This window comes from Teleopsis dalmanni, chromosome X, assembly GCF_002237135.1.
Source record: "Teleopsis dalmanni isolate 2A chromosome X, ASM223713v2, whole genome shotgun sequence".
Classification (NCBI taxonomy): domain Eukaryota; kingdom Metazoa; phylum Arthropoda; class Insecta; order Diptera; family Diopsidae; genus Teleopsis; species Teleopsis dalmanni.
Genome location: NC_051848.1, coordinates 3,860,385 through 3,874,173, shown reverse-complemented (window position 1 = coordinate 3,874,173; position 13,789 = coordinate 3,860,385). Strand labels below are relative to the sequence as shown.

General features: G+C 30.5%; 1 protein-coding gene across 1 annotated transcript; it reads right to left on the bottom strand.

Annotated features, from left to right (window-relative positions):
* Positions 1-3,812: 3,812 nt before the first annotated feature.
* LOC119662657 lies at positions 3,813-4,480 on the bottom strand. Its single transcript, XM_038072332.1, has 3 exons — positions 4,242-4,480; positions 4,097-4,185; positions 3,813-4,040 (listed from the first exon to the last, which is right to left on the bottom strand). The coding sequence occupies exons 1-3, from the start codon at positions 4,449-4,451 to the stop codon at positions 3,995-3,997; spliced, it is 345 nt and encodes a 114-aa protein (XP_037928260.1). The 5' UTR covers positions 4,452-4,480; the 3' UTR covers positions 3,813-3,994.
* Between the last annotated feature and the right edge of the window lie 9,309 nt (positions 4,481-13,789).

The following is a 13,789-nucleotide window of genomic DNA, read 5'->3' as shown; positions in this document are numbered from 1 at the left end:
GGTAAGATGGCTAGTATTTGGAACACTTTGACTCAACAAATTAGTGAATTTTTTGTAGTTTGCTTGTATAAACATTAGATGAATTATTTAATCAAATAGATACGTTTTTCTTAATTAATTTTGCGTGAAATAATTTTTCTAAAAATACCAGGACGAGAAAAACTGGAACAAACGAGAGGTAGTTATTATTTCTGTGGCACCACAAGTTGACTGTTCTAAACAAGTTCTTCTAAAACGTTATATACCGATATAGCCTAGGTCTTGATATATTGAAATTCATTTTATTGAAGTTCTTTAGTTACAGCTCTTTTAAGTTTTTTTTTGGTCATATATTTTACAAGAATCAGAATGTGAATCAGTTCAATTCCTAGTTTACCGATCAGATCATGGTTTTATGAAACATACCTAATAGAAGTAATAATAAATAAGAAGTGAAATTAAAAATAGTAAACAGATTCATAAATAGTAAACATATTCTTTTTCTAAAGAAAAATATAATTATATAGTTTCATAGCAATGGGAAACTCTGAGACTATGCAAGCAATCAGATGTCTTGTTCTGTTATGGTTCCCAAATAACTTTTGAAATTTAAATTAAAATCAGATTTAAAGCAAACGAATGCTTAAATTTATGCATGTACATTCGTTAACATCAACATTCACTTTCGAATTTTATCTTTTAATATGGATTGAAAACCTCAGAAACTTTAAGTATTAAAACATCAGACAAATGTGCATAGAACTCTGACTTCATTGGCAAAATATTTTGTCAGTCAATGCAAATACTGACAAAGCAATAAATAAATGAACGAAATATCATTTCAGTTCATCGTGAGTGAAATATTAGTGAAATACAAACAACGTTTTGCCGGCAGCACTGAGCCGCATTTCCGATATTTTAATAAACTTCTATGAAATAGATAAAATACCAACGAACCAACGAACCAACGAACCAACACAGTCCAAATAATTTACACCTAAAATATTTGCTTGCCTTCTAAGCAATGCATGCAATGCAATCAAAGCAGGCAATGCAATCCGAACTGCAGAAGGAAGCATTTGCCTCCACTGGCCACCAGGCTCCAGCCACCAGCCGCCAGCCACCAATTGCTTTTCTATTCGCCTCTTCAATTGAATTATTCGCCTCCAATATAGGTGTGGTGGAAGGAATCCAATGGTGTGCATTGCTAGTGTGGTAGCATGCAATGGAGTAATGCAATGGATTATTGAAGCGCAGGAGGAATCTCCACTAAGTAAGCATGCCGTTTGTCTATCTTCGTATCGTATCGTATCCTTTGTTAACGAATTTAATCCTTTTATAATATGCGTTCGCATATTTATTGCAAATTTATATACATACCATATATAGATATTTACGTATCCATGTGAGTATTGATGTGTACATACAGCATGAAGTGTTATATGTTTATTCTAATTGAAATAAAATGAAATTCAATATCATTTTATATGTTTTATTCAATATGAAATGAGAATCAGATTTCATTAGAATCAGATTTTGACATTGAAAATTTAAATAAATTTTATTATTACTATTGTATAGTTGACTCAATAAATAATTTTTGGTTGGTGCTATTAAATTTATCTTTGATAGCGAATAAATTAAAATTGATTTAATTAACATAATTTACTAAATTTTGCAGTTCGAACAGAGCACACAGAAAATTAAGCTACACGTAATGAACCCTCTGGAAAAGTTAAACTAATTATGCATTTTATTTGAATTTATCAATTTTATTACATATATGAAATGAATATTATTTTCATTTATTCAAAAAAAAAAATGTATAAATAAATAACATTTAAAAATATATATACAAAATATTAAAATATAATTGAGAAAATATTTTATTGCATTTAAATTGACAACGTATGTAGGTATGTTGGGCTTTATGCAATCAACACACATACCACACATACACAATACAATATATTCAATTTCATTATTAAATTTTCAAAAAATTTTATAATAATGATATTTCTCTAAATTCTGTCTGAATAAGCTCCCGAAATAGTTTTAGTAATTAGTGACAGCGGGTCTTCCAAACTTTCAAATTTCAAAGCTTCAAAGTGCCATTCTTTATTTACCTCTTCCATTTGTGACAATCAGAGATATAGACTCAATGTAGAGTAGAACACTGTAACTTCAAAGACCTTTCCTTCTGTCACAAGATCCTGATGGGTTAGAATCGAAAGTGGTTTGTCTGTCAAACTGATCAAACTGAAGAAGATCTGAAGTCAGTTATTGCTTTGTCTGTTGAAGTGATAAACAATAATCCAGTCAAAGCGTAGAGAGGGGTTTTGAAGAAACCCCGCAGTTAATAGAGGGTAAAAGTGCTCAAGTGCACGTACTCAAGTAGACTCAACATAATTTGATGATTAGAATATATTTTATTAAACATTACTAAATAACCAACAGTGTTAAGAAATATGCTCCCAATATTCTCTCTTAGACCCAGTACAAATTCAAAGAAATACACAGAATGTGCTAAGTATTTTAATATCGTTCCGAATAACAATAACCTTTATGTCATATAATTCCACCGGTTTTTTCAAAAGGAAGAAGCAATTTTTTCAGCTTCAGACAAGTAACGGTCCACTATATTTAATTATGAATCCACAATAAAAATAAAAATTCATATATCTATTTCTATTTTAATTTTTTAAAAAACGATGAGAATATAATGAAGTATTATAAATTCATTGCAGGTGATCCCGTTGGGTCTACATCAAATGGTAATAGTGCAAATACTCGTAGTGTGGAGAATGTGGTTGGTGGAGTCAGCGATATGCAAGTGTTGGAAAGTAGTCGTGGAAGCAATTTGAATGAATGTTTGAATCTTTGTGTTGGTGCTGGTGCGGAAGGTAATGAACGTGAGGCATATGCCTGAAGGTCTCTATGAGAGAGTTAACAGTTTTTCTATTCGAAGATTGTGAAATACAATTTATAAAAAAATTAAACAATTAAACAATTTTAACAATTAAAAATAAAAATATAATTACTTAATTCAATTATTCTACAGCTAGTTTATGATTTCGTTCTAATAGGTATAAACAGCAAGTGAATTTGTTAATAAAACTTTCACAGCAAATTAACAAAACTCCAGAAAAATGTGCGAACTTAAAAGTCAAGTACGGCTTAGTGTCAGTTGGTTAAGGAGCGCTGACTCTGAGCTTTAAATTTGGCAGGTCCCGAATTCAATTGCTAGTACTTGCAGTTTCAATAAATTATTTACGAATAATTAAATACAAAAATTTTTCCAAGACTATCAATGATGGGTATTTGACAGCTATATAGACAGCCAAAAAATTAATTAATTAAAATAATATAAAAAAGCATTTTAGTTGTTGTAGTTCACTACTTTTCGAAAACCTCTTTATTAAAAAAATTAATAAAAATTTGATATGAAGTTCTGAGGAAAAATTTGATGTAATAGAATTTATTAAATCAAATAAAAAATTTTTTAAAAATAAAATATAACATATTTCGAAACTATAAAATTTCGCGTAGTTTTTACTATATATGCTAACAAATAATTAAGAAATGAAAAGTTAATCAGAGTTAAATTAAGCTTCAAAATTACGCCTTAATAGCATAAAACATTTAAACATGAGTCATCGGTGATCGATAAATGACAGACTGTGAAATACTACTGAAAGCAGGAATCTTAAAAAATGCTTTTCCCATAGGTGTACCAAATTTTCAAATTTTGCACAACTCACTTCTTGAAATATTAGAAAAAGAAATAAAGCTTATTTGTTAATTAAATATATTTTTATTATGAAACTTTCAAATTTTGATGGATTTGTTATATAGATTTCAGATTTTTGTAAGTAGTCAGTTGTAATACTGTCATTGTCGGTCGGTATTATGAAAAAGTTTATGAAGATGAGGAAATTTAGTCAAAAAATATGCATCAAGTATTGTACACCACTTGTCAATTTTGCTTCAGCTGTACTCTTATTTACGCCCATTCTTACGCGATTCCAAACATACGTGTGGGATTTAGCCACCCCAAAATTCTAAAATTAGCGATAATGTAGATGCTTATTTTTGCTAATTATGTTCATATAATTACCTACTGGTCCTTTCTACGAATCCATCAAAAAAGTGTTTCGGAAAGTCTACTCGGACTTCACGTGGACCATCTGAATCATCTTCTTCATCCTTAACAAAAATTATATTAGTATATTATTTCCTTAATTGCTATTTGTTTTACTTACCTCGGAGAAGAACGCATCATAAGTTAATGTTACCAAAATGTAACTAATGGTATATAATACCAGAGAGCCCAGAATAATTTTATACGTATGATTGTTATAAAACAAGATTTTGAGTTCATTATATTCAGAAAATGACTCTATAAAGAACCACAACGTTACTATTGTGGCCGCGAGTATTAATGCTATTAAAGACTTGATTACTTGAGCCATTTTTTGACTAAAATTTTCCTTTTTATGCACCGAATTTGTAACTGATCTAAAGAAATTCAAAAAATATATGATATTTTAAAAATTTTTATTTACGATGTAAATGTAATTGCTATGCTTACTAAGATATTTCTATGTTTTACTTATAATATGAATACCAATAAGATTTTGGAATTGATAAATCATTGAACAGTCTTTTATTAAGTGTATGAAAACTGATAAAGATCTAATATGAGGTACGATCACACGGTAAATAATAATTTTTGTTTAAATTTAATTAAATAGGTGTTTTTATTTGTAAATATTTTTATATATACATTAGGACGAATAATATCTTCAGGGACCTCAAAATTGGTACGATCAAAAAATACATAAAGAATATAGCCCTAAAACTATTTACGAAAACCGACAGGCTTACCAATACCACGTTATCAAATCTCAGAATGGTTACAGGCTCCTTGGGGAGGTATGCAGATTTGAAGTTACTTATTGCTTAGTCTGATGAAGTGATAAACAATAATCGAGTCAAGGCTTAGAGAGGAATTATGAAGATACCCCGCAGTTAATAGAGAGTAAAAGTGCTCAAGTGCACTGACTCTACTAGACTCCATATAATAATAAAATATGATACATAGTTTAGCAAAAAAACTAATAAATTAAAAATTTTTTAATAATAGAGTGTTGTCAGAGCCTAATTGGTTAATTTTTTATTATTCTTATAAATAAAAATTATGAAAAAACAATTAGAGGCATTTGTATTATTAAATTTACAAATATATATTATACATATATTATATTATATATTTAAAAACTGTTCAATTAGTCTGTGATAACATTATATTTATGACCAAACAGGTTATAAAATAATAAACATTAAAAAAATTTTTTTTAATGGAGTGGTTTCGAACAGTATTGAATTGTAACAACATTATTTTATTTATTTTTTATTTATTGAGTTTTTGGCTGACCATACGCTGCTTCAAGTATTGCCAAATATCAAATCTCAGTGGTCTCGGAATTATTTCTTACATATAATAATTCGTAAATAATGTTTTAAGACTGCAAGTACCAAGGGTTGAGCTCGTACCATGCCCAATAAAATAATTCACTTTTATAGTGTTCTTCCATTATACTATAAATATAATTACCATAATGGATATTGGAGTAAGTAGTGCTAACATAATACTTTCTATTTATTTTCAATAAAATTTACAGTGAAATAATTTCTATTGATTTTTTATTGCCATTTTAATTTATAAGTAAAACAAAAAGGTTTGAAGGTTCTGGGAATCTGCGACGTAGACCTATCTCCATTAACATATTATTATGAATGGTATAAATGTAGAATGAGATTTCCCAATGGTTACTTTTATCGTTGATAAAAGTAGTCCTTTTATGCTGTATTTTATGAAATAAGAGATGAATAATTACTATGGGCTTGGATTGCAATATAAAAATTCTGTTAAAAAGTAATTGTAGTAATTGAATATATTGGATACCAAGAAGCCAACCAAAAACTTATAATAAATTACTAATTGAGATTAATATTTTCATTGCCATAATATAGTACTTATTTAAAATACATAAAATAGTAGTAAACCATTCCAGATTTTGTAAATAAATATTACATGTAATGTGACACCTTACAATCATAACCTTACATTTACACATAACCTTTTATTGTTATATCCTTACATATTTCAATCATAATCCAATTATAAAAATTTAATTAAACCAAAAATTAATTAAACAAAATGCAAATTGGCGTAAAACGATGAAATGCTATTTATGTAAATATATACACGTGTACATACATTCACTCTTATGCATATAATATTTCTTTTACATATATATTTTAAAAACATATCTATGTAATTTATAAATATTCCAGGGTATCCGGTTACAGTGTAGCTCCTTCATGTGGAATGCAACCGCGGCATACCACGTATGCAAATATTCTGGAATGTTCATTGCGCACTGAAATTCTCATTGCAAATCTATTATCTCAGAATGTCAACGGGAAAGGGTTTTCCATAAGGACAAGTGGATACAAAAAAATAAAAATGGCCACATGTCCGTCCACGCGTGTCATTAAAATTTATTGCTATAATAAAAAAATATCATTATTTGACTATAATTTTTGAGAGAATATTTTTGCCTACAATGGCAACTGTAAGGATGCGGTAATTTATGACCCTGTCCATCTGTCTAAACGGGAAAAATTAAATTAAATTTAATTTGATAACACTGAAACCTACTAAAATATGATAGACTAAATGAGAGCACATATTTCTTCTGTCTGGGACTGCAATATATAGTCTTCGTACTTAGCAATATGAATTTAGAGTGATTTTTGCAAAATGTCTATTTTGTTCGACGAAGCTACACAGCGAAAACCTACGCTTTTCCATAACTTTTTCAGTATTTACACTGAACTGCAGAGTTGACCTGGCAGTAAAAGAAGTATAATTAACTAAATAATATATATATATTTTTTTTTAAATATATATATATTTTATATATATATTTTTATATATATATATATTTAAAAGTTAGATGGATTCAAAGACAAGGACAAAAATTTATTTAATTTATTTCGAGTATTGCCAAGTACTCCTCAACAGTTGTCTTAGGAAATAATCGAATTTTTTAATTAGTTTATAGTCCGTTCATATTTTGTTTGGACTGCAAGTGTCAGGCTTAGAACTCATACCTGTGAAATTAGAAGCGGTGACTAATCGTGTTTATCCACAAATAGCCAAGGCTGCACAAACATTCAAATATATACATAATATATATTCTAAAGATATTTTCCAGAACTTATAACTGAGGTCAAGTCCTTTAACCGATCTGAACTGAACCAATTTTAAACTGAATTCTTTGACTTATATAATATAGAAAATATATATATATAAATTTATTCTTTTTTTTTTTGGTTTTAACAGTAGATGGAAAGCACCAAAAGCCACAGTGTGACACTAGAACCCACTAAAAACATCTCTTAGGAATGAATAGAGAGATTTCCACAGCAATGTGGAATCAGTAATCACGGGAGAGAGATGAGAGCAAATATGCTTAATACCTAGCGGGCTAGGTTCATCTTAGCCAGAAAGAATGGGCGTAATTAGGGAGATAGAATGATAGTGTAAAACAAAATATTTTATTTCTTTATTTAGCAAATGTATGTAAATATATTGTAAATTTATAAAATAAAGATCACTTTCCTTTATTTTATTAACGAAGCTGTGAATTGCAATTACATGGAATAGATACCAGTTAGCAACTTTAGTCCTCTCTGCGGTTGCGCCTTATTTGATCTACATTGAAAAAAACTGTCAGTCTACATCAGTTTTATTGTAACATCCATTTTTCTTGAAGTTTTACAGAACGGATTTCGACAAAGCTTTTCTTCGTCGATTGGATTCTTCTAATCTGAACTAAAGAACTGTTCGAATCAGCATTCATTTTGCTAAATATTGAACCAAATGAAACTTTTGAAACTCATGCACATTATTGCTCTGCTCAATAGTCAGTAGTGCTTCGGCTTCATTAGTGTTGAATGTGAGGGACCACATATATTCAGTAAAAATAACGATAAGCGATATTGCTGAATATAATCCAATACTATAGTTGCGGGTTACCAATATTAAATGTTTTATTATTATTGATTGCTCCCTAAATAAGTATTTGAACATTTTTGGTTTCAGATTTAAATAAATCGGTTCAGAACTGTATGAGTATATTATAGTTCATCTGGTACAATGTATTGCAAGCCAGTTGCAACTACCTCATCCTTATTTAACAGTTGTATATAGTGTGGTATAGAATAAAACTGAATAGAAAATACTTCATTTTCGGTAAAGAAAAAGCTAATTTCTTAGTTTACTTGATATACTATATATACTTTCACTGCTGGGATATGCAGACTCTTGCATTTCTGCCTGTTTATGAACTCGCATCGCATTATTGTGCCTTCAAAACTTTATGTGGTTTCATTTATGCACTTTGTAATTTATTTCCTTTTAAAATATTCACATATGCATAACTATAAAATATTTTACTATTAAATTGCTGCTTATAAATTTACATTATATACATACAAGTATTAATGTAATTGAAAAAGAAAGCATGAAATAAAGGTTCATTATGTATTTCAGTGTGTAATTAACGTACATTTTTGAAATATTTGTATAAAATATGTGACCAATTTGTAAGAAATTTTCTAATAATATTACCACTACGCCACAAATAATAATAAATATACAATTGCACTATTTTGAAATCAAAAAAATCGGTACTAATCAATAACGAACTACATGGTCAGCATGATAGGTCATCAAATTATTAATATGGTTTCAATTGTTGCATAGAATTCTTGCCAATTCACATGTTCATACCTTTATCATCGATCACAATTAGGAAAAAATCAGATAATGGGTTTCATTTTATAATTAGATATCATTTCACTTACACTTTTAGGGGGTTTCCCCGCTTATGATAGTGAGCAATGGAACAGTCACAATAGGTTCAAAGTCACATGCAATTCAATACAAGAATATCATTGAATACATTACCTAAATGCGTATAAAGTTCCACAAATGTGAAAACACTAACCAAAAATATGGATTGCTATAGTTAATGTGTCCTCTCATCTCTCTTATTAGGTAATAGCATATTAGAATTAAGATGGGTTAAGAAAAGTTTACAATCTAAGAAAACAACTTTTTATAAATGTTTGAGATAATAACACTCAGATTCTTACTAATCTACATCATATTCTGCAAGCATCACTGGACCTGCACGTATTTTTTTTTTTGGTATCGAAACCGGAGGAAAAATGGACCGTGTCATTTGCATGCTCGTCATACAGGCCTACAGACTAAAAAATCCCCACATTCTCAGCTCAAAATCCCTGTATATCCTTCAGAAGTTGTGGAAACCCACAGATACGGTGAGGGTTATGGGGAATACGCAGTTTCTCTGCGTGAGTTCTAGCACACTAATGACCAGTAAGAGCTGCAGTAAGAACGTACCCTATACATTGTGACCGAAAAGTTTTCGGGAAATTTTAAATAAAACGCAAAATTCTTAATCTTCATCAATATTTATTTTATCTCCTTCAAAATATGCTCCATTAGAAGCGATACACAAATGCCAACGTTTCTTCCAATCATCAAAACATTTTTTATAGGCGCTTTCCGGTATGGCTTTGAGTTCCCTCTGCGAATTCTGTTTTACGTCTTCTATGGATTCAAAACGCGTTCCTCTGAGTGGTAATTTGAGGTTGGGAAACAGGAAAAAGTCACACGGTGCAAGATCAGGTGAATACGGTGGCTGTTCGATGGTATTTATTGAATGTTTGGCCTTAAAATCGTTGATAATGTTGAACAAATTGAGGTGAATCGGAACAAGCCGGGCGTTGACACGTCGCATACACAAATTGTCCACCAAAATCAAACGAGCCATCTCACGACCGATGCCTAGCTCTCGTGCTATCTCTCTAACACTCACATGAGGATTTTTGAACACGATTTCCTTTGCCTTTTCAATGTTTTCGTCGGTGGTAGAGGTCGAAGGTCGTCCAGAACGCGGCATGTCTTCGACGGTCGTACGACAGTCCTGAAAGGCTTTGTACCACTCATAAACTTGAGTTTTCGATAAAACTGATTCCCCATAAGCCTTTTGTAGCATTCGCAACGATTCTGCACACGAAATTTCGTTCGAAAAACAAAATTTGATGCAAACTCTTTGTTCAATATTTTTTTCCATTGTTTTTTTCGCAACGCACTACTGAGGTGAACTGGTTTCAACAGCTGCCGTAAACGAACTGTCTGACAGATCGCGCTCATTTTGGCATAGTAATTAAGGACAGTGCTGCCAAACTACATAAACTTAAAATATCGAAAAATATACAGCGCGCGAATTTTAAATGAGAATTTCCGAAAACTTTTCGGTCACATTGTAAAATCAAATTTTTATTTTTATTTAAAATATAATAAACACAAATTATTATTTAAGAGATTTATTTAAATATTAACTATTACAAGTATTTATTTTCCATACTATATATTCTTCTTGTTATAGGTAATATTTAAATAAAATATGTTATTATTCGTATGTATTTATTATTTGTTAATTAATTGTTAACAGTCGTACTACATATTTATGCTATAATTTCGTATAATATTTTCACCTAAGATACTATAAAGTTTGAAATATATTATTCTGTTAACATTTTGTGAATATGACCTACTTATTTCAATACCTTATTAATCATTTAATTAGTATTATAATGTTAACCATGACAGGATAACAAATTAGTTAAAGCTTAATTATACATGAATTTTGTCTAGGTCTAATTTCGTTACGTTCGACCCATAAAAATATTTCAATCGTCAACACATCAATTTGATTTTGGCAGAACAAAATAGAAATAAATATTTGACTAATTAAATTCCTTGCGGTGAAAGCTGTCAGTGTCACATAATCAATAATTACCGAAACATATCCCCATCACTTTCACTTCATATTTTTTTTGTTCCATCAACTTACGTTACTAGTAAACAATATCTGCAAACTTTGTTATGTAAACAACACGCAAAGTTGGTAGCTGAATCCTACTTTTAATGGCAGAAAGCAGAGATACACATACTTTCAATACGACGTCAAGTACCATCTGTCAATCAGATTTGCAAACCAAGAAGTTTTCTACTGCGGCGTTGTCGTCTGTAAATGTGGCAATACGAGTATTATAATAAGATTATCCATATAGGGGTAGCAATAACTTAATTCCATAAAAATACACATACATAAGGGTTATCCATTTTATGGTGCTTATTTGGCAGCACTGTTTCAGTCACATGTGAAACATAACTATCAACCAAGGCAATATATGCTTAACTTAAGACTTGTCATTTTATAAAATGGATCATTTAATAACTGCTAAATGCATTCTTCAGCTTTTTGTATACTCAAGGTAGTCATTTCTTTAATGTGAAGCTCGTTGGATTAATGCTTTCAATCTGGCCATACAATTTATTTAATGAGTTTTACCAAACTAGAAATCCGAAAATTAGAATTGTTCAAACAATGATTGAGTTTAACTTGATTTTAGGCTAGGCTGTAACTTTAAATTTTTACCATTGATCTTCCAGTTAAGTTTTCTATCCAGACCAGCTCCTAGATACCTAACCCTTTGCAAAAGTGTGTATCTTAGCCATTGAACTTATAATTGATCGGGAGGGGAAATTAACACCTACACTTGACTGTGTGATTCAACTGTTTAATACGTAGAAAGCTTTCTTCATGATGATACTGAAGAACGAAGACAATAAGCCCTCTGAAAGGGCGTTATTGTATAGTTAGGTGAGGAAAAAAAATATATACGTTAATGTTTTAACTCTTACTAGATTGAGTCGTTGAAATAGTAAATGGGAAATGTCACATATACTCGATGAATACTACGATTGACACATTTATTAAAGTATAGTTTACTTATCTCTACATTTATAGTTCTATAACTGGGGAGTGATGTGATAGATGACGGTATACTTATTCCTTTAGAAGCTTCCTAATTAACTGTGCAACTGAAATGATCAAAAGCCCATTCTGTATATAAAAAGACAGTCGATGTATATTGCTTGCAGCCTAGACCCTTTTTCATTATGCTACATACCTTCTGTAGAACCGTATCTGCCGATTTTTTCCTAAGATATGCACGTTGCATATTTGTTAAGTATCGAGTAGTATATTAAGGGTTTTGACTGGGAATAAAATTGGTTTGTAAGGTGGAAAGTCCTTAGCTGAGACGCGGGAGCTTCTCGGTTGTCCCAATGCAATGAATGTTGTGTTATTTATTTAACTGTGAAATTATTCAGACTATTGGCCTATGGCCTATGGTAAAATTGAAATCGAATTAAAAGATACCTGGTAAGTTCGCATGGGAAAACAATCTACTTATATTCTTTGAAGCTTTAAATAAGGCTTGGTGTGTGTGAATATATGGAAATCTCAATTAACTGTTTTAAATATATAAGGAAGGATTGCTGGAATTCATTTTTGGGAGCATATAGATAGTCCATGCTTACTTTCAGATTGTATGGCAGGGTGGTCCAAAAAAGCTATGCCCCCTTCGGTTTGATTTTATAGGACCAATTTTCTTGCAGTTTAGATATTAAGGCATTGCTTTTCATTTGCAATTGTAGTGTCAAGTGGAGAATTACACCCTAAAACAAAAATGACTTTTTAATTGCAAATGTAATGTTCGCTTGATTGATTAAAGCTTAGAATAAGTTTATGTTTTTAATAGACGTTTCTGAGAATATTCGTTCATTAGGTATGACGGTAAAGTTTCATATTCTTTCAATCTTTTTCAGTCATGAGATGTCAAAAACTAAATTACAAAGTTTTTTTTAGTAAAGTTTACTTGAATAGATTATGTATCTTATAAATACGCATTTAATGTAAATGAAAAAAGTAACTAAGTAGTACAGAACTCCTTCCGCTCAGCCCACACTCATAATTAAGCATAATATCCGCTTTTTGTATGCACTTTATTTTATGAAAGAAATTTTTATTTTATTAAGAAAATTTTCGCTTATGAATTTTTTATGAAAACATATTAGACGCTTGTAAACCTTAATAATAAGGTACATAAAGCAGACTCGAGCATTTTAAGAAAGCATATCCTGTTGTGAAAATATTTGGTCTTAAAAAACGGAATGAAAATTTCAACAACGGAACAATAATAAGAAAACGAAGAAAAGGAACTCGAAAACACCATTAAAGGAATTACTTTGCACAAAATTCAACATAATGTGGCTTTAACAATAAGTAATATGCTTAATGTCAGACATACTCTACCCAATTCCCATACCGACATAAACGCGCACTAGGGAATTGCATACAGTAGGACAAACATATAAATGCGGAAGAATCGAGGACTCTAAAACGCAACCAAATTTGAATTATGTTGCGGTGAACATCACTTTTGGCGCGTTGTCATTTTTGCGTTTTTGCACAGTCAGGCGGGAAAAAAATCGAGGAAGTGGCAATATAGGACGGCGAATTGTGGAAGCGCTCAGAGCCAGAACTCGAAAAAATTTGACAACGTATTCCATTTGACAGTGGTAAGAGCGGAAATAACTGCGACATTGTCAGAAACGGCAATGACAATGACTACAGCAATGGCAATGGATGGCATCAGCAATAATTTTTCTTAGAATTCTTACGAGTTAATATATCAAAAATTCTTACTAAGACAACTTCCTGAAGTTGTGCCCGCGGTTTAATAATAATTATGCTAATTTAACTATATTGATTTTTAAAATTCTTGATGTAAA

Excerpts from the sequence above, each read along its gene's own strand:
- LOC119662657 (XM_038072332.1), bottom strand. The coding sequence starts at position 4,451 with ATGGCTCAAGTAATCAAGTCTTTAATAGCATTAATACTCGCGGCCACA. Across the intron at positions 4,186-4,241 it reads ATGATGCGTTCTTCTCCGAG|GATGAAGAAGATGATTCAGA; the intron begins GTAAGTAAAACA and ends ATTTTTGTTAAG. Across the intron at positions 4,041-4,096 it reads TTCGTAGAAAGGACCAGTAG|AATTTTGGGGTGGCTAAATC; the intron begins GTAATTATATGA and ends CGCTAATTTTAG.